General features: G+C 38.0%; 6 protein-coding genes across 7 annotated transcripts; 3 read left to right on the top strand and 3 right to left on the bottom strand.

The window, feature by feature from the left end:
* Nucleotides 1-80: 80 nt before the first annotated feature.
* Nucleotides 81-3,677, top strand: LOC121807679 (pentatricopeptide repeat-containing protein At1g43980, mitochondrial-like). Of its 2 annotated transcripts, XM_042207945.1 has the most exons (4): nucleotides 81-467; nucleotides 585-1,201; nucleotides 1,475-2,083; nucleotides 3,185-3,677. In XM_042207945.1, exons 1-3 carry the CDS (start codon nucleotides 100-102, stop codon nucleotides 2,011-2,013), a joined length of 1,524 nt encoding a protein of 507 aa, XP_042063879.1. In that variant the 5' UTR covers nucleotides 81-99; the 3' UTR covers nucleotides 2,014-2,083; nucleotides 3,185-3,677. The 2 variants fall into 2 exon arrangements, with proteins under 2 accessions (XP_042063879.1, XP_042063878.1); XM_042207944.1 differs by having other exon boundaries at nucleotides 585-2,083.
* Nucleotides 3,678-4,674: 997 nt separating this feature from the next.
* On the top strand, nucleotides 4,675-10,119 carry LOC121807865 (serine/threonine-protein kinase PBL34-like). The gene is made up of 11 exons (XM_042208210.1): nucleotides 4,675-4,882; nucleotides 6,155-6,291; nucleotides 6,379-6,476; nucleotides 7,248-7,594; nucleotides 8,009-8,152; nucleotides 8,232-8,876; nucleotides 8,991-9,148; nucleotides 9,251-9,324; nucleotides 9,404-9,542; nucleotides 9,619-9,768; nucleotides 9,990-10,119. Exons 1-11 carry the CDS (start codon nucleotides 4,675-4,677, stop codon nucleotides 10,092-10,094), a joined length of 2,205 nt encoding a protein of 734 aa, XP_042064144.1. The 3' UTR covers nucleotides 10,095-10,119.
* Nucleotides 10,120-11,673: 1,554 nt separating this feature from the next.
* On the top strand, nucleotides 11,674-16,003 carry LOC121809379 (probable serine/threonine-protein kinase PBL23). Its single transcript, XM_042209962.1, has 10 exons — nucleotides 11,674-11,911; nucleotides 12,683-12,822; nucleotides 13,177-13,274; nucleotides 13,751-14,109; nucleotides 14,200-14,640; nucleotides 14,715-14,875; nucleotides 15,025-15,098; nucleotides 15,193-15,340; nucleotides 15,441-15,590; nucleotides 15,743-16,003. Exons 2-10 carry the CDS (start codon nucleotides 12,763-12,765, stop codon nucleotides 15,818-15,820), a joined length of 1,569 nt encoding a protein of 522 aa, XP_042065896.1. The 5' UTR covers nucleotides 11,674-11,911; nucleotides 12,683-12,762; the 3' UTR covers nucleotides 15,821-16,003.
* A 652-nt stretch (nucleotides 16,004-16,655) lies between these two features.
* Nucleotides 16,656-18,008, bottom strand: LOC121807863 (putative late blight resistance protein homolog R1B-16). Its single transcript, XM_042208209.1, has one exon. The coding sequence runs from the start codon at nucleotides 18,006-18,008 to the stop codon at nucleotides 16,656-16,658; it is 1,353 nt and encodes a 450-aa protein (XP_042064143.1).
* A 125-nt stretch (nucleotides 18,009-18,133) lies between these two features.
* Nucleotides 18,134-19,244, bottom strand: LOC121807202 (putative late blight resistance protein homolog R1A-10). The gene has a single exon (XM_042207419.1). The coding sequence runs from the start codon at nucleotides 19,220-19,222 to the stop codon at nucleotides 18,134-18,136; it is 1,089 nt and encodes a 362-aa protein (XP_042063353.1). The 5' UTR covers nucleotides 19,223-19,244.
* Nucleotides 19,245-19,513: 269 nt separating this feature from the next.
* LOC121806516 (chaperone protein dnaJ 10-like) lies at nucleotides 19,514-22,379 on the bottom strand. The gene is made up of 10 exons (XM_042206577.1): nucleotides 22,104-22,379; nucleotides 21,407-21,466; nucleotides 21,243-21,325; nucleotides 20,983-21,136; nucleotides 20,770-20,899; nucleotides 20,515-20,673; nucleotides 20,279-20,457; nucleotides 20,104-20,184; nucleotides 19,904-20,029; nucleotides 19,514-19,795 (listed from the first exon to the last, which is right to left on the bottom strand). Exons 1-10 carry the CDS (start codon nucleotides 22,188-22,190, stop codon nucleotides 19,715-19,717), a joined length of 1,140 nt encoding a protein of 379 aa, XP_042062511.1. The 5' UTR covers nucleotides 22,191-22,379; the 3' UTR covers nucleotides 19,514-19,714.
* Between the last annotated feature and the right edge of the window lie 170 nt (nucleotides 22,380-22,549).

Genomic DNA, 22,549 nt, shown 5'->3' with positions numbered 1-22,549 from the left:
TTACTTAGCCCCAATAAGTTCAGGCCCACTAACGATTAAGCCGTTTTATTGAGCTGAATTATACCGCTTCAGAATTTCATGATTGTCGTCTTCGTTTGCATGTTCAATTTGCTTCAAAAAGCTCACAGATTTCATCACACGGTGTCGTTTTTCTCTGGCATCAACGATCAGTGTTCTTCTCTTAAGAGCCCCTCAAATTCTTTGAAATTAGTACACGCGCAGTTGGTAAAAATTGGCTTGAATTTCTCAAATGTATACCTGGGCAATCGATGTGTCGATCTCTATTTCAAGTCGGGATCACCGAAAGATGCTGTGAAGGTGTTTGATGATATGTCCAGCAAAAATATCTTTTCTTGGAACTTATACTTGAAAGTCTTGGTGAAATGTTCCGACATGGCGACGGCGCGTAGGGTGTTCGACGAAATGCCTGAACGAGATGCTGTGAGTTGGAATACGGTCATATCTGGGTATGTTTCAAGTGGGTTTCGTGATAGTGCGTGGGAAGTTTTTGTGGAGATGAGGTAGCGTGGGGTTGGGCCGACTGAGTTCACTTTTTCATTGTTGTTGTGTTGTGTGAAATGTAGGGATCATGCTAAGGAGATGCACTGTCGCATTGTGAAGAAAGATGGGTGTTATTCTAACTTGGTGGTGGGGAATTCATTGATTGATATGTATGGGAAGCTTGGCCTTGTCGATTATTCTCTTGCTGTGTTTTTGAGTATGGAGAGAGTGGATGTGATTTCATGGAATGCTATGATTTCTGGTTGCTGTACATCGGGTTATGAGCGTTTTGCTTTTCATCAGTTCTGGGTGATGAGAAGTAGTGGTTTCGAAGTAGACGAATATACGGTCTCTGCGGTGCTTACTGCTTGTTCCAACTTGCGGAATTTGGAGAAGGGTAAGCAGATGTTTTGTTTTTCTACTAAGATGGGATTTCATGGGAATGCGGTTGTTTGTAGTGCAGCTATTGATCTGTTCTCAAAATGCAACAGACTGGGAAGCGCGTTGCGTGTTTTTAAGGAGTCACATATGTTCGATTCAGCTGTGTACAATGCTATGATCGCGTGCCATGCTAGTCACAATATGGAGGAGAATGCTTTTGATCTTTTTGTTTATTCTTTGAGGGAAAGTATTAGGCTAACAGAGTTCACACTCAGCTCTGTTCTTCACTCTGCTGCTGTGTTTGTTCCAGTGGAGCAAGGTAGTCTGCTTCATTCGCTCGTGATCAAAACAGGGTTTGAAACGGAGGCAATAGTGGCGAGTTCACTTGTGCAAATGTATAATAAATATGGGTTAGTTGAGTATGCCTTGAAAATTTTCTCGAAAATGGCTTCTAGAGATTTGATAGTATGGAATACTATGATACTGGGATTGGCTGATAATGGAAAACTATTCGAATCTATTGAACTTTTTGAGAAACTTCTTGAAAGTGGTTTACATCCTGATCAGATTACATATTCTGCGGTTCTTTCAGCTTGCAGTTATGGTGGATTGCTCGAGGAAGGCATGGCTGTCTTCTCCTCCATGCCGCAGCAGCAGCGGGGAGTAGTTCCGACGAATGAGCATTATAATTGTGTAGTGAATATGATGATCCGATCTGGCTTGATTAACGAAGCAATTTATTTCTTGTACTTGTTGCAATGGGAACCTGATTCTCGTATATGGGAATCCCTACTCCTTGCTTGTGGGGATTATGAAAATCTAGAGCTGATGGAAACCATTGCAGACAGATTGATGGAGTTGGAACCTCACTCGCCTCTTCCTTACTTGAGTTATTTGGCTAACACTTACGAGAAACGAGGTAGATGGGAAAGCGTTGTTCGACTGAGGAGGAAGATGGAAAAGGTGACCAGAAAGGAAGTAGCTGACATCAGTTGGATTGGTATAAAAGGCCATACATATTCATTTGAGGCGAACCCAACGTTTCATCATGGTAGGGAGAATGTTTGTTCGATTTTGGGATTTTTAAAGCAGGATATGTCGACTGGAGATGATAACGTGTTCATCAACTGATGAGAGATCGCGTTTGAGAGGAATGATCGGATGGAAAGAAGAGATAGTGCTCTACTACTCTGCTATTTTGGTATGGCTATACTTTTGTATCTTCTCTACGATGCTTTAATTCTGCATATTTGCAATTCCTGTGCATCTCGCGAACTTTTGAACTGCAAACTCCATATATTGATAATGAACTATGAAGAAGAAGTCGAGCGACAAGTGAGTCCTTGTAAGTACTAAGTACAATTTAAGTGAAGATAAACACACCCCTTTCATGTTATAAAATGGATTTGTAGATTTTAGAAAAACTTTGGTAGATGTTTCTGAAATGTCTGTTTGTATTATAAATTATCAAAGAAAGAAATATCTCGATATCGACCAACCTTGAAGGGATTATTTTGGAGATCAGGCTAGAAATCTCCATTTCCCCTTGTGATGATTTCATTATTATGGAGATTGTCTAAAAATTACTTTACGTGATTGAGCATTTGTTTATCTTTGAGTTGATTTATTTCCTAGTTTAGAGTTGGCAAAAGTCCTATAAATAGCTCTTCTTTGGAAGAACTAGATATCTCGGAAAATAAACAGTTTAGGACGGTATCAACTGTAAGCCTCTTTTGAGGATTATTAGGCATCTTCGGAGGATTGTTCTTCTCACAATAAGTTCTCTTCTTCCGTTTTCGCTTTGTATTCGTTCCTTTGCATTCATCTACCTTTATCTTTATCAATTGGTGTAAGGAAGATGGAAAGAACAAATACAAAGCGGAAACCGAAGATGAGAACTTGAACTGAAACTCAAAGAAGAACCGTCCTCTGAAGAGGCCTACGGTTAAAACTGTCCTCTAAACACTTTATTTTTCGAGATAACTAGCTCTTCCAAAGAGGAGCTATTTATATCTCTAAACTAGGAAAGTAAAACAACCAATATGAAAATAATATAATGGAGATCTCTATCATATCTTTCATCCGTGAAAAAACCAATCATCAATTCATAAGGATTCTCGAGGCTTGCATAGTACGGTAGATCTAGTAATCTGTCTTAAGGGGTTTGGTTTGATAGACTTGTAAAATTCATTTCTTCTTTGGTAATTCTGACTGTTGTCCATTAATCGTGATCGATCCTATGCTTCTTTGTTGTCTTGGCATTGTGAATTTAACGCGTGGTTATTCCAATGTTTTTGACCAGATTCCGCATCTCCCTTGTCAATATCATAGGTATCCTCTGATGATTCCGACCAATCATCAGTAAATAAAGTTTATTGCAGGCAGACAACATGTATCTTTCTGGCTGGGATTATCGACTTGCTAGACGAAGAGAAGGAAACCAAGGTTAGCCAAAATACGAAACAATATCTCAAAATTCACTGTTTTGGTGCAGGGTGGAAACATTATTCGACTGACAGAGAGGTTTGAGAACCCTTCTGATGTCTATGTTTATTGGTCAGCTTATCTCCACGAGCGACGTAGATCAGCTGGATTTCGTTCATGTGCAAAGACAGATACACTTCCACAGAGACGAGGAGAGAGTACTAAGTATTTCAACAAGAAATATCTGTTTTTTTTCTGCTGAATTGTTGAACATAGTTTACTCCAAGTTCATGCTAGAATGATCATTTTCTTGTAAATGTACAGTCGTTTGTCTGATTCATTGTTATTTTGTTGTTTATGTTTATCTGTAATATTGGAATACAAAATTATGTGTAACATAAAATATATGTATATAGCTCATATTTATTTTATATTGATGAGATGGTGATTTGGGAGGTTCGAAATTGTCCATAATAGTTGGCCATCAAATATTTCAATGCCAGTACATACTTATCCTACTCTCCCAGTGACCTATTTCGTTCGTTACACTCAATGATTTAGTATAAAATTATTCATCAAGGAAATTTGCATGTAATTTCTTTCTGAATATTTTCGGCTTCAGAAAATTCTGGTTATACATATCAACTTTAAAACATGTTTGTAAATTACCGAACTTTTGATTTGTTATGCAACGTGGCACTATTGGACATGACATGGTATGCTACGAAACAAAGTCGTATTGTTGAATCAGAATTTACATTTAGAAAGAATGATTATCTCAGAAAACGAGCAGTAAAATTATTTCATTTAGTATAATATCATGTCGGCTCTGAAATCTTGATTAGTTGCAAAATCAGAACGAATCTACAATTCAGTAATTCACGTACATATTTAAAGTAGTTGTACAGAACTAGAATTTAACGAAAGTTTTCTACAACAAACACGTACTATACAAGAAGACAATAACAAACAAGAAAAGTGAGACGTAGTGACACGATTAATGCAGCAAAACGACCGCGTACAAGGTTCAAAATGCAAGCCACCTACCACATTTTGTGTTGTTCAGCCTCAATAACAAGATACCCAAAAAACATAGTGTTCTTGAGAACATCATCATCTGTGCTTCGATAATGTCTATGTGTCCCTCTTACACAGCCTGTTTCTGTATATATAATCAAATATTAAACACATATATATCACTATTGTTATCCTTTTCACACAAAATTGACAAATGACAAAAACAATGACAGCAAACAAACAGTAGAAAGGAGCCATAAGTTTTGCTAAGGAAACTCTGTCATGTTATTTTCCTTAAAGAAGATTTGTGTTGTTCTTGAATTTACATAGAACATTCCAGATTGAATCTGCATGGATTCATTCGTTGCTCGGAGCTGCAGCACCAGGAGGTGCACTCCTCTCATGCTCGGTGGTGTCGTGATTGCTTTCGACGCATTCAAAACTCATGACATCGACGAGTTCAAGAAGATTATTAGTGATGTTTTGAATAGGGAACAGACGTTCGAAGAAGTTAGAACAATCACGTTCCTGGGAGCGCTCGACAGAGTGCTGCATCCCAGTAAGTAATTCTATGTCTCGTTTTACTATAGAAGGCGTTGGTAAACAGGGCCGGATGCAGAAAAAAAGTGTTGGTAGGAGCTTTATTGTGCCCGTTTTCTCATAGTTGAATGGACAACTATTTTTCACTTTGACATTTTCCTTTTCTTTATTAAACCATTTTTTGCCTCAATTTTTCTTTTCTTCTTTCTTGATGTTTGACAATTTTCTTTGTAAGCGTCAATTTAGTAAGGATTAAATCTTGCATGATAAGAGGGTGAGTGTTTGATTTTTAACAAAATCAAATCAAATTGAAAAAAATGATTTCTTATAAATAAAATCACAATCTAATTAATTTTTGTTACGAGTGTTATGTTAATCAGTGTTATAATATTAAAAATAAGAGTAAATGTTAATTTAGGTCTTAAACATATGACCAAAAAACGTATTTGGTCCAAAACATTCACTTTTTGAAAAACATGTCCATAACAAATAAAATCCTTGTCGGAGTGGTCCTTTTTTTACGGTTCCGTCGAAAAACTAACGGTCATGCTACTGTGCAATTAGCGTTGACCATTAGTTTTTTGACGGAACCATAAAAAAAGGACTACTTCAGCGACATTTTCATTTGTTATGGACCTATTTTTCAAAAAGTGAATGTTTTGGACCAAATTCGTATTTTGGTCACATGTTTAGGACCAAAATTGACATTTACTCACTACAAAAAACACGCTCATTAGTGACGGAAATTAGTGACACCGCGGAAATTTCAAGAATTAGTGACGGATATATGACTGAAAATCGTCAGTCACTAAATAGTGACAGAACAGTTCCGTCACTAATCCAAACTTTTTCATGACAGATATGTCAATATTCACTCTGTCACTAAATATGTTTAGTGCCTAAATTTTGATGATTAGTGACGGATAATTTTGTAGTGATGGACAATTTTGTAGTGACGGACAATTTTGTAGTGACTCTAAAAATAAATTAGGTTCTTGTATTTTATTTTTCAAATTTTTGTCACCCGAATAGAACCAAACCGATGAAATAATTTTCTTAAAAATAAAATCGAACTAATTGAAATTCAAACCAAATTATAAAATTTGGTTTGGATAATTGATTTTTGAATTCTTTGCTCACCTAAACTTATGCTGAGAAAGATATGATTTTTACCTATGTGATTCAGAATTTTTGTAATGTTCTATACATATCACTTATAGTTCCATATACTCTTAATTGTTTATTTATTGCAACTTTATTACATGCTCATTGTCAACTGATGTATCTTCAGTGGGGTTCAAGATCCAAGTAGAACATAAGACCTTCGTGGGAGCACACGGTCGTGCAATCGAGGAAGACGTTTCTAGAAAGCTCGAACAGTACGTAAGCGCACTCCAAAGTAGTGCCGTTGAATGTGAAGAAAAAGGGGTAATATATATAACAGCAAGATCCTCTTATCTTTTGTAGAAAAATCACACATATTTCATTGCATTCACAAGAAAATCTTTTAAATAGGTGGAAATCCAAGTTAAAATCATAGTTGGAGCTCCATTGATTGATGTTATTGTGGAAGAAATATCATCACTACGCGCAACATGGACTATACTTGATAGGTATGTCCAAACTATTGATACGCAATCGAAAAATAAACACGATTCATAATTGATATTTGAGTTGACTATATAACTAATCGAAATTCCCGTCATCATCTAATGATACGCAACCGGATCTAGATTCATTATCAATATTGCTATTTGAGTTTGTTAACACAATACTTGGAAAATTCACTCTTTGGGTTATGGGATGCTAGTCTACAAAATAGGACGTGAATAAACAAATAGGAAACAGATCTAGATTCATAAAAGATATTGCGAGTTGTGTACATAAAACACAACCGTCAAAGAACTTACTTGTTGAGTAATTTGTTTCTCGTGTTTGATCGGATCCTGCAAGGTAAATTCACTGCTTTTGGTATAAGGCACATGTCAATCTGATACATGAACAATTCTTCGTGCACAATTCAATTAGGGAGATGTTAAACATATGTGATTGAATAAACATACTCTAACTAAAAAATTATTCTACATTCCAAATGTTCTAAAATCACTGACCTATTTCTCTATAATAGAGAACAATATATTAACTGCACCATATGCACCGGGCACAGACTTGCAGTATTATTTAGTTGCATTAATTAACTAAAGTTCAATCGTGCTTGGGCGAGAGTCGTGTTTCACCTTTCAGGCACATGTATTGTCTCGATTTAACATTTTTATGATCGAAAAGTGTCCGAAATAATTAACTAAATTTAGATATCCTAATCTAGTCCATATATCTAATCAGTTCGTCACCAATTTTCTCAAGCTGATGATTCACTACTTCAGGAAACTGAAAAAGGAAACAAGGTCTTGCTACCTTAAAAATCTGTCTTGCAAAGTTGCACAAGTGCGTGATAACTTGTGTTTGGAGATATTGAGGCCTTATAACATCGACACCGGCTACAGAAACACGAAGCATAAGCTGATTTACTCGTTAGGCAAGGCGGTGCCACTGCCTCCTACTCAAGAAGATGAGAGTGACATGACCTCTACCAGGTCCCTGCCTATCACTCCCATGATAAGGTCTAGAAATCCAAACAACTGCTTGATGGCGCCTCCAATGACGAACTCTGAGGAGAAGCTCGTCTCCTCGGACGATGAGAGTGACACGAGTCCTCATCAAGAATCACAAGGTTCGTAAGACTATGTTTGGTTTGGTATCATGTAATTGAGTGCGTGGATTTGGAATTGGTGTCTTCAATTACGATTCCAATAGTTGTAATATTACACACACTGCACATACACAACACACACTACACACTCATGCACTACACACACAATAACACACTACACATACTTACATACATAAGACACACTGCACACACAACACACAATACAAACACTGCATAATAATGCACACATCCAATATGTGTATTGACTATTGCGTATGCAATGTATGTATTGTGTGCGTAGTGTGTGTATCGCATTAATTCTTCCCGTTCAATTTCGTATCAGTTACTTTAATTTTATAAAAACAAATGATTTGGAATCAAACTAGAATACAATTCTAAAGTCCAATTCTATAAAATTCCAAGTCCAATATGCAGTTTATGCAGGAGAGATTGAGATCGGGGAAGAAGATAAACACGATGGCTCCAGGCAAGTGGAGAACGAGGATGATGACGTTGATTTGAGTTACTCGGAAATGAAGATTGAGGCAGGTGAATATTCCTCCGACACTTCACCAGAAGGTAAATGTGGACTAATGAAAAATGTCCTAATTCTGTCCCTTCACATTCTTGTAACGACAGGTTTGAATAACTCGTGCAGATAACGATCCCAAAGAAGAAAACAAGGCGGGAGACGAAGTAGACGACGAAATCCAAGAGTGTTCCAACGTTTCTGATCAGCCTTTTCCTTGTGATTCTGAGAAGACGAACGCATGCCTTGAGTCACTGAGATCCAGCTATTCGCTCGTGCAGACTGCAACAGACGACTTCTCGTTCGACAAATTTCTTGGCGAAGGCGGACACGAGGTTGAGTACAAGGGAAAGCTTAGTGATTCCAAGGAAGAAAGCAAGGCAGGGGAGGAAGTAGAGGACGAAATCCAAGAGCGTTCTGATAAGCCTTTTCCTCGTGATTCTAAGAAGACGAATGCGTGCCTTGACCCACTGGGATGCAGCTATTCAATCGTGCAGTCTGCAACGGATGACTTCTCGTTCGACAACTTCATTGGCGAAGGCGGGTACGGGATCGTGTACAAGGGAAAGCTCAGCGATGGGCAGCTTGTGGCTGTGAAGGTGCAGAAGGAGACAAAACCACAGACTTCTGCTGAGTTTCTTGCTGAAGTCTCGCCTCTCAGCGCTGCTCGACACGCCAACATTGTCCCGCTTCTTGGCTACTGCAGCAAGGGAAACCTTAGAATCTTGATTTATGAGTACATACACAACAAATCACTAGAGTGGCATTTATTTGGTAAGGATAAATTTTTTTTTTCACTTCAAAATTGCTAAGTTAAGTGATCGGGGGGGGGGTCGAGCCCCCCCTAAGTATAGCACTTTAACTGATGCCAGCCTTTTTTCAAAACAGATAATGCAGCTGGAGTTCTTGAATGGAGCCAGCGATACGCTATCGCTGTCGGCGCAGCAAAAGGGCTGCGGTTTTTACATGAGTGCTGCGAGAGTCCCATCGTTCACTGCAACGTTAGGCCAAGCAATGTGATGCTAACACAAGACCTTATTCCAATGGTAATATTTTGAGCCTAAACTTGATTGAACCTTTGTTTTGTAAATCTGGGTGGCTCAAGCCCCCCCAAGCCGTTTTTTGTGTGCTAATTTGATTCTCAACAGCTGGGAGATTTTGGGCTTGCTAAGTATAGCACTTCGAAATTCGATAAACAGAGAAACTTTCTAGGCAACCTTGGGTGAGTTGTGAAGTTTCATATGTTGGAATATCCATGAAACTATGTTGCATCTTTCTTATTTGGAGAAGCCCTTGTGCAGATATGTGGCACCAGAGGGCAGCATTGGGTGTGTGAAGGCAGACGTGTATGCGTTTGGCATAGTGTTGGCACAGCTCGTATCAGGGCGGAAGGCGGTGGATGCAGTGCCCGGGGATCAGCAGCAGTCAATCAGGGAATGGGTATGTAGTTACTAGTTAATTAGGCCTAGTTGCACAAGAAGAGTTTAAAATTTGTTTTTTTTTGTTTGTGTGACAGGCTTTATCTTTGATTGAATCTCTGGCGTTGGATGATCTCGTTGATCCACGCCTTGGGGCTGCCTACTGCACCTACGAACTGTACAACATGGCTCGAGCCGCCTACTCGTGCCTACAGACTGCGCCACTGTCGCGCCCAACTTTGACGGAGGTGTGTTTTATTTCAAATTTAGTAGTCTTACTGTAAAATGTAGTATACAGAAATGCATACTGTTACCGTACCACAAAATTTTTTGGTGCGATAAGAGATATATACCACTATTTTGGTATATTTTCTTACCCCTGCGCCTTTACTCCTAACAGAAGAATTTGAGGGTTTTGTTTTCGGTGTTTTCTCTCTCAATTTATATCGTAACACGAATCTTTTTGTAGATCGTATGCATACTCGAGGGGGAGAACGATCATCTTCGCCATGTGAGTAGCAACTTATACCCCATGATAATAAGAGCAGAGGACTGCAGCCTCTTGATACGATGAAAGTCGAGACAAAATATAGTATGTAACTGTACATCTCCTATTCAGATGATTTAATCATGAACCTCTTGTTTTGGGATGGATTTGTGACATTTTAACTAAAAAAAGTGCATGTGTGTTTTGTGTACTCTAGTGATGTTATCAATTCTTGAAGGGTTATTTGCATGTAAATAGAAGAAGTTTCAATAGTAATTTTCAGTTTTTTCCTCATAACTTTTTTAAAATCTAAATACAAGAACTTTGAGATTTTCTTAATTTCTCCTAGACGAGCAATTCCTATCAAATTAAAGCTGATATGGACAACAAATGTCATATTACCATATAAGTGGTAAAATGTGTCACGACAATCTATCAGGTTATTTGCATGTAAATATACGAACTTTTATCATTTTATGATTTTCTCCTGAACTTTTATCATTTTATGATTTTCTCCTGAACTTTTCCTTTTGAATATAGATACAAGACTTTCGAAAAAAAAATTCTCATGACACTATTTCGATCAATTTAATTGTGAATTGCTCTAATTTGTTTCTTTTGTAAATTTATTCGTTCACCTTTTTTGCAGACAGCAACTGTGTGTGAATTGCATTGGCTTCAACTAATCAAATTGAATTTGGTTGGACGTTTTTATGATTTATTGTAACATAATCATGATTTGTAGGCACAAATGCTAAGATTAAATACAATCACATGAATCTCCTTACAAGATTTGAATATGCAACTTATCTTACCACATAGACATATGAACTTGTTATATTCATACTGGAAACACATGTACTTGTAATAATCACACCAAACAGTAACTAATTGCGCGGAAACATCTATTGCTGGGAAAAATTATGAAATCGCAAAAGTTCGAGGAAACTCTAGAAAATCTCAAACTTTTAGGAAAAAAGACATAAATCGCGAAAGTATGTGTATTTACACGCAAATCACCTTCTTCTATTAAAAGCGACATCATTTTAATGGTCGACGTTGACACTTCCGACGAACACGTCAGCTTCAATTTGAAGAAAAAATACAGTGGAAAAAAATAAAGTTAATGTCTTTAGATCTATAAAAAAGTGTTGGAAAAAACCATAATATATAGAAAATTCACACATTTAGAAGAAAATCACTTGATTATTAATAAGATCAATTATATTTCTGAAATATTGTCAAATTGTGGTTACTCTTATATTAAAATATACTATATTTTTTACAATTATCGCATCTATTTACAAAAGGATGCATTTGGTGATGTTTAAAATAAGCTCGTTCCATTAAAATAAATATTTTTTCTTTTCTTATTGTAGTGAAGCAATAATGTTTCAAGGATCACCAAAAGACTTCCCTTTATACATTAAGACAGAAAAATTAAACTTTACAATTTAATACTAGTATTTTATTCTTAAATCATAGAACTTTTAAATAAATTTTGTAATTTAAATAACTATTACTACCATTTAAATAAAATAAAAAACCAGCTTCATTTCTATTCTTTTCTTTTCTTTTCGTAAAGCCAATTTTCTCCTTTGTTAATCAAAGTCCGTTAAAACCGTTGCATTTAATAATTAAATAAATAAGTAAATAATATCTCGAAGAAAATGCGATCGTAAATTCAGAAGCGTACGGAACAGTGAGCTCGACCGACTTCTGAGAAACCAAGACGCAATTTTGGCTGTTTGAAGCTCAGAAATCCTCCAAAAATGGTGAAATTCTTCGACGTGATCTATTTTGTCTCTCATCATTGGAGGCCTCCTCTTCCCTCCGCGCTGTAGTTCGAATATCCGCCGCATATTCACTCGGATTATGCTCCAAATATCTTCATCCAAACCGAGGTAAATTAATTTACTGCATTCGATTGGATGGAATCTGATTGGATAAACCCTCACTCTCACTTGCGCTGCTAGTTTTTGGCCTAATTCATGATTTTCCTCCTTATATTTCCCCCTCAGATTCATGCTCTTGCATTGTAGGGAAACAAGGTTTAAATTTTGGGTTTTTTTTAAAAAAAATTCTTCATTCCATCAGTTATGGGGAGTAAGAGGGATAGTAATAGGGATGGTCGCTCAACGCGGATTTTGTTTGTGTGTGATGCCACGAAGTATCCCGGCATTCATGAGTTTAGGCATTCGATTCATAATGTTCGGATGCAGGCCGGCATCGTGAATTCAGGGGATACAATTGTGGTTTTTGGGGCGTTGCATAGGATCTTACATCCTAGTAAGTTTTTGCATTGTGAATTGTGATTAAAGTTCAGGTGTAAGAGGAAGTTGCAGTGTTTGGAGATGGATTTGAGTGAAATTGGGGGTCTTATTGTGATTGTTCAAGATTAGCAATCATGTAAAATTTTATGCATCTTATTTCAGCTGCAAATTTATTGAAATATAGATAGATTCCACTCTCTATTGATGTGTATCGAAAGACTGGGATTGGAAAGGTTGTAATTTAGGCGTTTTAATTTGTAAGGCTTTTCTGTTGCTCGTGGGTAACATTCTGTGGGCCTGCGTAAATTTAGGAATCAGATCATACCACATGTCGGTTTCCCATTGTTTTGCTTTTATATCTATCTTCTGAAACTCTGTTTATTGGTTACTATTTCTGTGCAGTGGGTTATTATGTGGAGGTGGTTCCTGATAATTTCTTCGGAACAACACATACACGTGCAAAGGAAGAACATGTTTCTAAAATGGTTGATTTGTATGTCAACATGCTCCAGAAGAGTGCAGAAGAATGTGAAGCAGAAGGGGTAAATTTCTCATTTCTACTGATTCTGAATGAAGTCCTGTTCTTATGTGGAGATGGGGAATGCTGTCTTTAATATAAAATCGAGACTTTGTAACGAGCTGTTTGATCATCATTGATGCATATTAGTGAGCCCCTAAGTTATAGTTTCAACATGATGCAGTGCTTGATAGTATCACGCCTTCATAATCAAGATTCATTTTTGCCTAGGATAGAGAACATTCAGTTTAATTTTGTTATACTGTAGCATAAGCTTATCTGGAAACATGTTTTGTCTCTTTGGATTATTCGTATTTTTTTGAGTGGCAACTTTCTCTTCAGGAAGCGGAATTGTTTCATAGTTCTTATCATCGTGCAGGTAGATATAGAAGTTAAAGTTACTGCTGGAACTCCCATGAGGAAGGTTGTTATGCAAGAAGTTGCAATTTCTGAACCAACATGGGTTATACTTGATAGGTAATGTTGAGCCTACATACTTCTATGTTACAGTTATCATGATGATGCCATTGCTTGGATGTATTCGAAGCTACACAATGACAAGCCTCTAATTTCTGATTTGCCACAAAACCTTTGTCAATTCGCTATGCTTGGGTTGAATAGAGAATTCTACCATATATAGGAGGTGGATAATAATAAAATTTGGGAAACAGAAGTTGATTACATCAATTGAGGATAAGCATCTTTCTTCTATCAGTTCAAGAAACATCATTTCTATATTCTTCAATCATAATCCATATTCTGGACATATACCTTTTTGGCCTTTTCCCACTGCATAGTTCCATAAATCAAGAAAGTTTTGGTATACCTTTACGTGTGAAATATCGATACCTTTATTTTGTTCATACGAAGAGATGTGAAAAATCCACTATATGTTATTCTTCAGTTGCGGCTTCATATTATATGTGGTATTGATCCAATATCTATAATAACAGGCACCTAAGAAGGGATATGAGGTTTTACCTCAGACACATACCTTGCAAGGTTGCTATGATTCTTGATAACTCGTCAGTGGAAGTTCTGAGATCACATTCCTCTAACAAAAAAATTGAATATGTTGAAGATAAGCTCTCCTACTCTCTATCCAAGCATGTGCCAGTTCTACCGATGCATGGTAATGAATACAGCGAGCAGTCCACCATACCTTTCAGCTACCATGGATCTATGTATTCGATAGAAAGCTCAGAGATGGCAAAGAATGGGGTGCCTTCAATTGCGTCCACGTCGAAGAAGCATAGCTCTTCCTCAAGAGATGATTTTGAGACAAACTCGAATCCTAAGCTAGAGAAATCAGGTCAGAGTGCTTGTGCATCTTTTATGCATTGATTATTATATTGATGTTCCGGTCTTACATACTTTTAATTGTAATGAGGAATGTCTGTAGGTGGCTCTGATAATGGCAACAATGAATACAACTTTCCTCCGCTGGTGATACCACAGCAGTCACAGCCCACTTCACAGAAATCCCCCAATGGTCCTGCTATGTGCGTGACTTGTGGTTTGTGCACGGAGCTTATATCTACGAGATATAGTTACGTGGATATACAGCTCGCAACAGATGATTTTTCATCTGACAATTTGCTAGGAGAAGGAGGATATGGTCCTGTATATCTAGGCAGGCTGAAAGATGGCCAGCGTATTGCAGCAAAGGTGCAAAGGGAAGCGAGTATAGTCGGGCCTTCAGAATTTAATTCCGAAGTGTACATCCTAAGCTTTGCACGTCATAAGAATATTGTGATGCTTCTTGGTCATTGTTCCAAAGAAGACCGTAACATCTTGGTTTATGAGTACATTTGCAATAAATCACTCAACTGGCATTTATTTGGTAAGTACAATTATGAAGTCTTTACATCTTCTATTGCCACCAGCTGCCTCAACCGGTTTATCGGATTTTGACAGAAAATACAGAGCGTGTTCTTGAATGGCACCAGAGGTATACTATTGCCATTGGAATTGCCAAAGGGCTGCGCTTCCTGCATGAGGAGTGCCGTGGAAGTCCAATCATCCATCGGGATGTTTGGCCAGGCAATATAATGCTCACGCATGACTTTGTTCCTATGGTGATCCTTAAACCTTCTGTATTCATTTAGTCGTCCTTCATTTGGAGGATTGTCAAATTGATTTTGAGTCTTTGCTTCAATTATTTTCATCTACTAATGCTCTAGCAGCTAACTTTATTCTCCCCGTAATTTTTATTCTCCGCAAACAGCTTGGGGACTTTGGGTTTGCAAAGTGGAAGATGGATGGGGATGACGTACAGACGAGAATTCTTGGCTCCCTTGGGTGAGTATATTATGTCTACCGTTGGTGCTTCATGTCATGTTACCTTCAAAAATTTTATAGATGAGTTGAACTTGTGGTTTCTTGTGTTTTGCAGATACCTTGCGCCAGAGTATGCTGAGAACGGCATTGTCTCTATAAGGACAGATGTTTATGCATTTGGTGTCGTCTTGATACAACTGATCTCTGGACGCAGGTCGATAGATTTGGATAGAGATGGCCTACAAGTGCCTCTCAGACAGTGGGTATGCCGTGTTGGACTCTCTTTTGTTTGTTATTGCAAGTGCATCTCACGAAGTATAAGTTATCATATATCTGCTGTTGATATCATTCAATTCCTTTCAGGCATTACCTCGTATTGAGGCTCTTTCATTTAAGGAACTTTCCGATCCCCGTCTTGAGGAGCCATGTAGCACATGTGAACTCTACTACATGGCTAGAACTGCATATGCATGTATTCAAACTGAACCTGAGATGCGACCGTCAATGGCAGAGGTACTTAGTATTTAATCTCATGCCACAATCAGTTTATGCATTCTATGCCTGCAATGACAGTTTTATAGCAAATCAATTAATCAATTATGTAATGAAGAAACATTTTAGAGTCAGTTCGGTGAGTTATGACGCTGTTTAACTTGTTGTTGCAGGCGTTATCCCTCCTCGAGGGGGAAAACGATCATCTCCACCATTTGACCGAGCAATTCATACCTCATTACAGCAAGTAGCTGGAAACAAGGTGTATTAATGACACCAGTAATCCCCATACTCTTCCCTTGTGTATATGGTTTGTGTGTATCCTAGAATAGTCTTGAACCCGTAGCGTTGTAGCTTTTTACGCGATACGTCTCGTTTCTCTTGTGCTGTGTAAGACTTGTACTCTTCGTCGAGAGTGATGTTTTGATCCTTAAGGTTCTGTTTCTGTTTGAATAGATGCTGTTTAATGCATGATTTCTACTTCTACCTGCCCTTAATTATTTAGTTTTTGTACATTTCTTCTAAGGATGAAACATACATTTTTCTTTTGATATCTTTTTATACTAAATTAGCAATATGTGATCTTAAATACACAAAAATCAATTTTGGTTTATGATATTTTGTGACATTGTGTTGGTCTCTGGCCTAGTTTATAATTATTGAATTCAAGACCTGAAATATGAATTCCTAAAAAATCTAAAACGTGAAGGAAAAGTACCCCCAAAACCCAGAAATTATGAAATACTATTAGTGTATGATTAGTACAAAAGTAGGTGAAAATTCAAGAAATCTTCTTGAATCTTTAACGATATTACAATATACAAACTTGCACAAATGATGTTCATCAATTTAGAAAATGGAACTCGTCGACTGAAAAAGGTCGCTGGCCCATTCCTGCACACAAGGCTGCGTTGCATCCAACTCCTTACACTTGAAGATTTGATAAAGAAGAAAAGATATAGTGTAACACTTTAAATGAAAATAAATGAAGTTGCCAATCCTACTAAGCCCCACCTGTTGTTGAAACCACAGTGCATTCAAAATCTTCAAGGTAACAGAAATGGTTACCTTTTGGAAGTGCGTTCACTAGCGCGGGTTTAGGATACAAAGTTTGAGATCGTAGTTGTCATAGTCAGATTGCTGCTCCTCCACAATCGTTTCTGCTGAGGCCACTGAGGATTTGCTGCATCCATCTAACTCTATTAATTGGAGCGTTGGGATTTCTCCAATGCGGCTAGGGATTTCCTCTAGATATATGTAGTTATCTACACGGAGGTGGTGGAGTCTGGAGAAGTTGGTCTCATCGGCTATCCAACTCACAAGAATCAAAAATTCGAGATACAGGAACTCATCTCCATCTGCTAACTCCCACTCCTCATCGCGTGTCTCCTCGCTTTTAAAACTGCATGCGTTTATCTTGAGCACTTCCAGCTTATGTAGTTCACACAGAATCCCCAACACTCCCGAATTTATTTCACACCCACACAGTACTAGTTTTCTGATGTTACAAGGAAACATAACTCTGGAACAACAATCCGAACCATCTACAAAGGATATGATTCTGATATAATTGCATCTTAATATCTGTAGCTTGTGGAGATGACTAAGATCGATTGTCGTGGATCTTCTGCTGTAGCCATCATCAATCCCCAACTTTTGGATATTTGGAATGCTTTTGAGGAAACCATCCCAAGTTTCTGCCTCTCTAGTTAGAGTTGTAACTGAAATTATTTGGAGCTTCTTCAGAACACAGTAGTTCATTTCCTCGTCTTTTAACAACTGAATTTCACGTACGTTGAGATTTCTTAACTCAGAGAACTGCCATAGCTCAGATGGCACATCAAACCAGATATAACCTATCAAGGTTTGCAAATTCCGCAATCTTGATATTCCTCTAGGTATCCTTGAACGGCACCAGATACTTAAGAAGCGTAGGTTGACAAATTCAAATATTTCAGTTGGGAACTCTTCAAAATTTATGTACATTAAATCCAACACTGTTAGCAATCTCGAGGAGAAAAAGGCAACAGGCGGAATCTCATCCCTCTGAGAATCACCAATGCCTATAACAGATCGAGTAAGTGACATGGACTCTGTTAAAACGTTAGCATTGTTCATGCTATTTGATATGTCAGAACTCACGCGGCGTGGATTAGATAATATGAGCTCGGGACCATTCTTCACATGCAGAAACTTGTCTTCATCAGATTTCCTAATGCATACATCCCTCATCGTATCATGCATGCTGTAACTCTTTGAATTTCCATACTTGTTCTTTCCTCTAAGCATAATTAGATTTCTCTCTACTAGAGATTTTAGCCAGTCCCGTGCCTCTTCCTCCAAACTTCTTTCCCTATTTGATTTTACAAATCCTTCTGCCACCCACAAATGTGTGAGTCTAGAGCCTTTAATCTCGTAGTCTTCAGGGTAAGCCCCCATGTATAAGCAACATGGTTTCAAGTGATTCGGCAAGTGGTTATAACTTAAAGATAACATGCTATAGCATTGCTCACCTGATTCAGCAATTGCTGCTTTTACATCATTCCCAATTTTCTTCCAAACATCTAATGATCTTTCCGTTTTAGATAGTAGCCCTCTCCAACCACACTGATAGCTAGAGGAAGCCCACCACAACCTTCGCCAATCTTTTGACCAACCTCTTGTAATACAATAGGGCAATTCTCTTCTCCAAATGCAAGTTGGTGAAGCAGATTCCAACTTTCAGAATCACTAAGCAACTGCACCTGATGTTGCGCACTCAACGAGTCTACATAGTACGCCACACCAGATTCCCTAGTTGTGATCATAATGCGGCTCCCATTGTTGTTATCTGGAAAGTACATCTTTATCTCATCCCAGAATTTGGTACTCCATATATCATCTAATACAATCAAGTACTTTCTACCATACAAGCTCTTATGCAACATAACTTTTAACTCATGCCTTCCCTTTTGCTTATGTTGATCACATTCTTCTTTTCCGATTATGCAACTAATAAGGCTTAAGAGATTTTTTTGCATATTGTAATCTTGTGAAATAGTGGTCCAAGCACGATAATCAAATTGATAACCAATCAGTGGATCTTCATAAAGCTTTCGAGCAAGAGTGGTTTTACCTACTCCACCCATACCAACGATGGGGACCATCTCCAGCTTTGTTTGCATCCCTGCTAGCCGATCCTTGAGCTGCATCAGATCTTCATCAATTCCAACCACAACACACTTGGAACTCGATGAATTGCTATGCAGCATATCCATGGGCTTCAACACTTGTTCCATAGCAGAATCAACTTGTTGAAGCATCTTGTTATCCTCCATCTCCATGAGCTTCTCCGATTGCTCCAAAACAGAATCAAGATTCCGTGTTACTTTCTTCGGACACGGTTTGGAAGAGGTAAATCTCACACAATTAGATCCAGAGAGTATGTGACGAACCATGTGGGATTCAATGATGTCTTCAGCTTGATGTGCTACTTCTCTGATTTGGCTGTCTAGTTGTGTGAGTGAAGATTTATCAAGGAGCTTTTGAAGAAAAGTAACTTTATCGAGCAGGGATTGGAGTTGTGGATTGTTTTCATCGACAATCCATCGTGTTTGGTCAGGATCAAGGATACCTTCAAGAATGGTGATGAGAGGTTGAAGATTGTATGCCATTTTTCAGATCTCAACAAAGGAAGGAAAGCTTGTTGCAAATGGCAATCACACAAAAAAACTGGTATTTGATGATAATATAAAAATGGTCATTGTTGACCACAAGCAAATAATATAAAACTATTATCTGATAATATATTATGCAGTTCGATATGATTTTCTTAAGGTAGTTGTACTTACCCTTGAATTTTGTCAAATATTTCCACTAATTATCATCTGCAGAAATAGCATGCTATTAATGCTATGATGTTGTTGTTGGTCATATCAAAAAGGTAGAAATATGATAGAAGCTTCTACTGAATGCAAATGAAGACATTAGATAGAAAATAAGGAAAAAATTTTAGACAGAGAATCAATTTCAGTTTCTTGCAAAACTTGAAAATGAGACATTTTCTCCACAACAAAAGAACATAAAATAATCAATGTCTGAAACAGACACTTTCTTGTAAGAAACTGAGCCTTTACTAAAGCACAAGCATTAATCTGTTGATACACTCATCTTCCTCTATACACAATTTCATCGTCATCAACGTCGAACGCCGGGTTACATAGACACCTGAAGAGCCTTCCTATTCCCTATCACAAATGGATAACAATCAAACTCAAACTCAACTGCTGCATGCTTATCTGGTTCATATGACTGTCCCAGTGTGTGTGTGTGTGGAAGAAGAGAGAGAGAGAGACCTGCGTAACAAGAGGTGTCTTGTAATTGAGTGGTCTGTGAGAGCCCTCATCATCACTACTATCAGAGGTGCTGTCATCTTCAACTTTCTTCTTTGATGTTCCACCATTTTGATTCAACTTTTGACTCTAAATATAAACAAAAAAACGGTCAAATCACACATTCTTGAACAGATCATGTCACCAATGGTGCAAGAAACTACCTGAAAAACTCTCCCTAGATTTTTCAGAGCAAGGGTCCGCGTCTTGAGCTCTTCCCTCCTCACATGGGTGTCTTGCAGCACCTACAAAATGAGTTCAAATCTGTTGTTGCAAGTCGGAAAAAAAGTAATTTTGAAGAATTGAAAAAAAACAAAATGTTACATAGAGCTAACTAACCATTTGACAGACATGAACCAGAGTGATCTCAATGTCTACCACATTCAGTTTCCACAGCGAGTTCATGAGCGCCTCCCTGTTCTGTTGTAGATGTGCCTCCACGTCGTCTTCCTCACCACCACCTTCGATCTTGCACTGTCTTCTGATGTCATCCTGGAGCTGCAGCAGCTGAAAAGCACCTGCACGAAGGTGCGTTTAATGGACTTTGACAAGAGATAATAAACACGTGTTAGTACCTTTTGCTGCAGTGAATTGTGACTTCCAAAAGTGTCCCTTGGTGCGAACCCACTCAGCAACGAACGGCACCCCTAGATAGAGGGCTTTCTTCCCCAGCTGCAGCGCCGCCTGCCTCGTGTATATGTATCCAATGGTATTCAGCATTTCAGCCCCAAAAGCTGCAGATAGTGAAGGAATATATCTCCTAGTTGATGTTTTTGAAAGACGCCAAGAGAGATTATTTGTTGCAAAGTAAAGTCGGGTTATATACTAACATGCACGGGAAAGCCTCTCTGCTTCAGATTCAGCTTTTCGTATGAAGCCATCTTTGTCACCACTGACATATTGCTGAAGAAAATCTCTTAGCTTCACAGCAAGCTTTTCCTCTCTCTCTCGTTGAACCGCCTTTATCAGAAATTCTCAGTAGCAAAGTGAGAACATAACTAGCTAAAAAGGGTAATATTTTGGTGAGTAGAAACCAATACTACCTTGAGTTTGTCATGGACTTTTTCTGGATTGTCGCTTTCACCGGATAATTCAGTAGACGCCATTGATGCCACAGCTAGATGCCCGATATAATCTTCAAAAAGTTCGCTCCCAAACAGGAGGGCAAAAACAGCAGTTGGATCAAGCATTGTTTCCCTATTAAACCACTCTTTCATTATGAAAAAACTCCCAAATTCCAAAAGATGCTTTATGGTGAAGATACACAGTTGAACAGATAACAGCCTCGACTCGAAATACTTACTTAGATATGCAATTCTTGCCATTCCGATCATATGTATCTCTCTGCAACGGATCACTCAAAACTTGGTAAGCTTCTCCTAGTACCTGATGACAGCAAGAATAACTTCATTGAGTCAACGATTGTCAAGTTTTATACGAGATAAGGGCGAAAGGGAGTGGGATTGCCTGAAACCGCGCAGCTGCCTGGGGATCGTCCGGATTCTTATCGGGGTGGACTTGCCTAGCCTGCAAACACGACAGTCGCTAAAAAAATCAACTAAAGCTACATTTGACATAGCAACGTAAACAGGCAAACACGTTATACATTACACTCTACTTAGTTTGGATGGCGAATTCAAGCAGATTAAACATCTGATATCATCACCCACCAATAAGATAAGTATCAACTAATGTTGTTACATAGGGATAATAAGGGCAGGCACAAGTGATTGGACCATTTTTCATAACCCTCTCAATCATCCAGAATAGTTGGATTACAATAATTCTCTCTTGAAATCTTGACACAAGTCATCACATTTTGGCTATTTGTAATCATTCTCATCAAACAAAAAAGCAAAGCCATCAAAACCTGCTCTCTTCTTATCAACATGATCCCACACAGATTAACTATTCCATGACACAATTAATTATAATGAATTCTACATATTTATAGCAAAGCCCCTAATTTCACAAAAAATTCAAAACCCTTTAGATAGCAAAATAAACCCTAAAACGAAGCTACAAATCAAAAACTGCAATCACACCTCCTCGTCAACTTCATCAATCAATCTCATGATACAAGTATTAAAAATTAGTTAATTGCGAAAGAACAATCAATTAATCACCAAAACACAAACATCGAAGAGACCAATTGGATCATAACCTTAAGATAGTAGGCTTTTCGAATCTCCTCCACGGAAGCAGCAGGGCTGACGCCAAGAACGTCGTAGAATTCAGTTTCTTTAACCATATTTGGCAGAGGAAAAGGAAATCGAAGAAAGTGCGATCTTGGGGCAGAGAGGAGAGCAGAAGAAAAGTAGAGGAAGTGGGCATGTCGGAGATGGGGCTTTCCAGTGATTCAAAACTTGAATAAAGCAAATCAATGCCTTTTTCCAAAAAAGCTTTATTTTTCGCGGGAGGAAAACAGTTTTTTTAACTGTCACTCTCTGGTGCTGATCATTTGCTCTGAGTTGTCGATTCATCTTAATTTATTCATTAAACTTTTCTTTTTTTGATAATATCTATTTAAATAATGAATTTTCATTTTTTTTCCCTAAAGTGTCACATGCGTACAAAATGATGTGGTTTTAGTGATGCCAATCTCTCAAG

Source organism: Salvia splendens, chromosome 6, assembly GCF_004379255.2.
Source record: "Salvia splendens isolate huo1 chromosome 6, SspV2, whole genome shotgun sequence".
NCBI lineage: Eukaryota > Viridiplantae > Streptophyta > Magnoliopsida > Lamiales > Lamiaceae > Salvia > Salvia splendens.
This window is presented reverse-complemented; position numbering and strand designations above follow the sequence as displayed.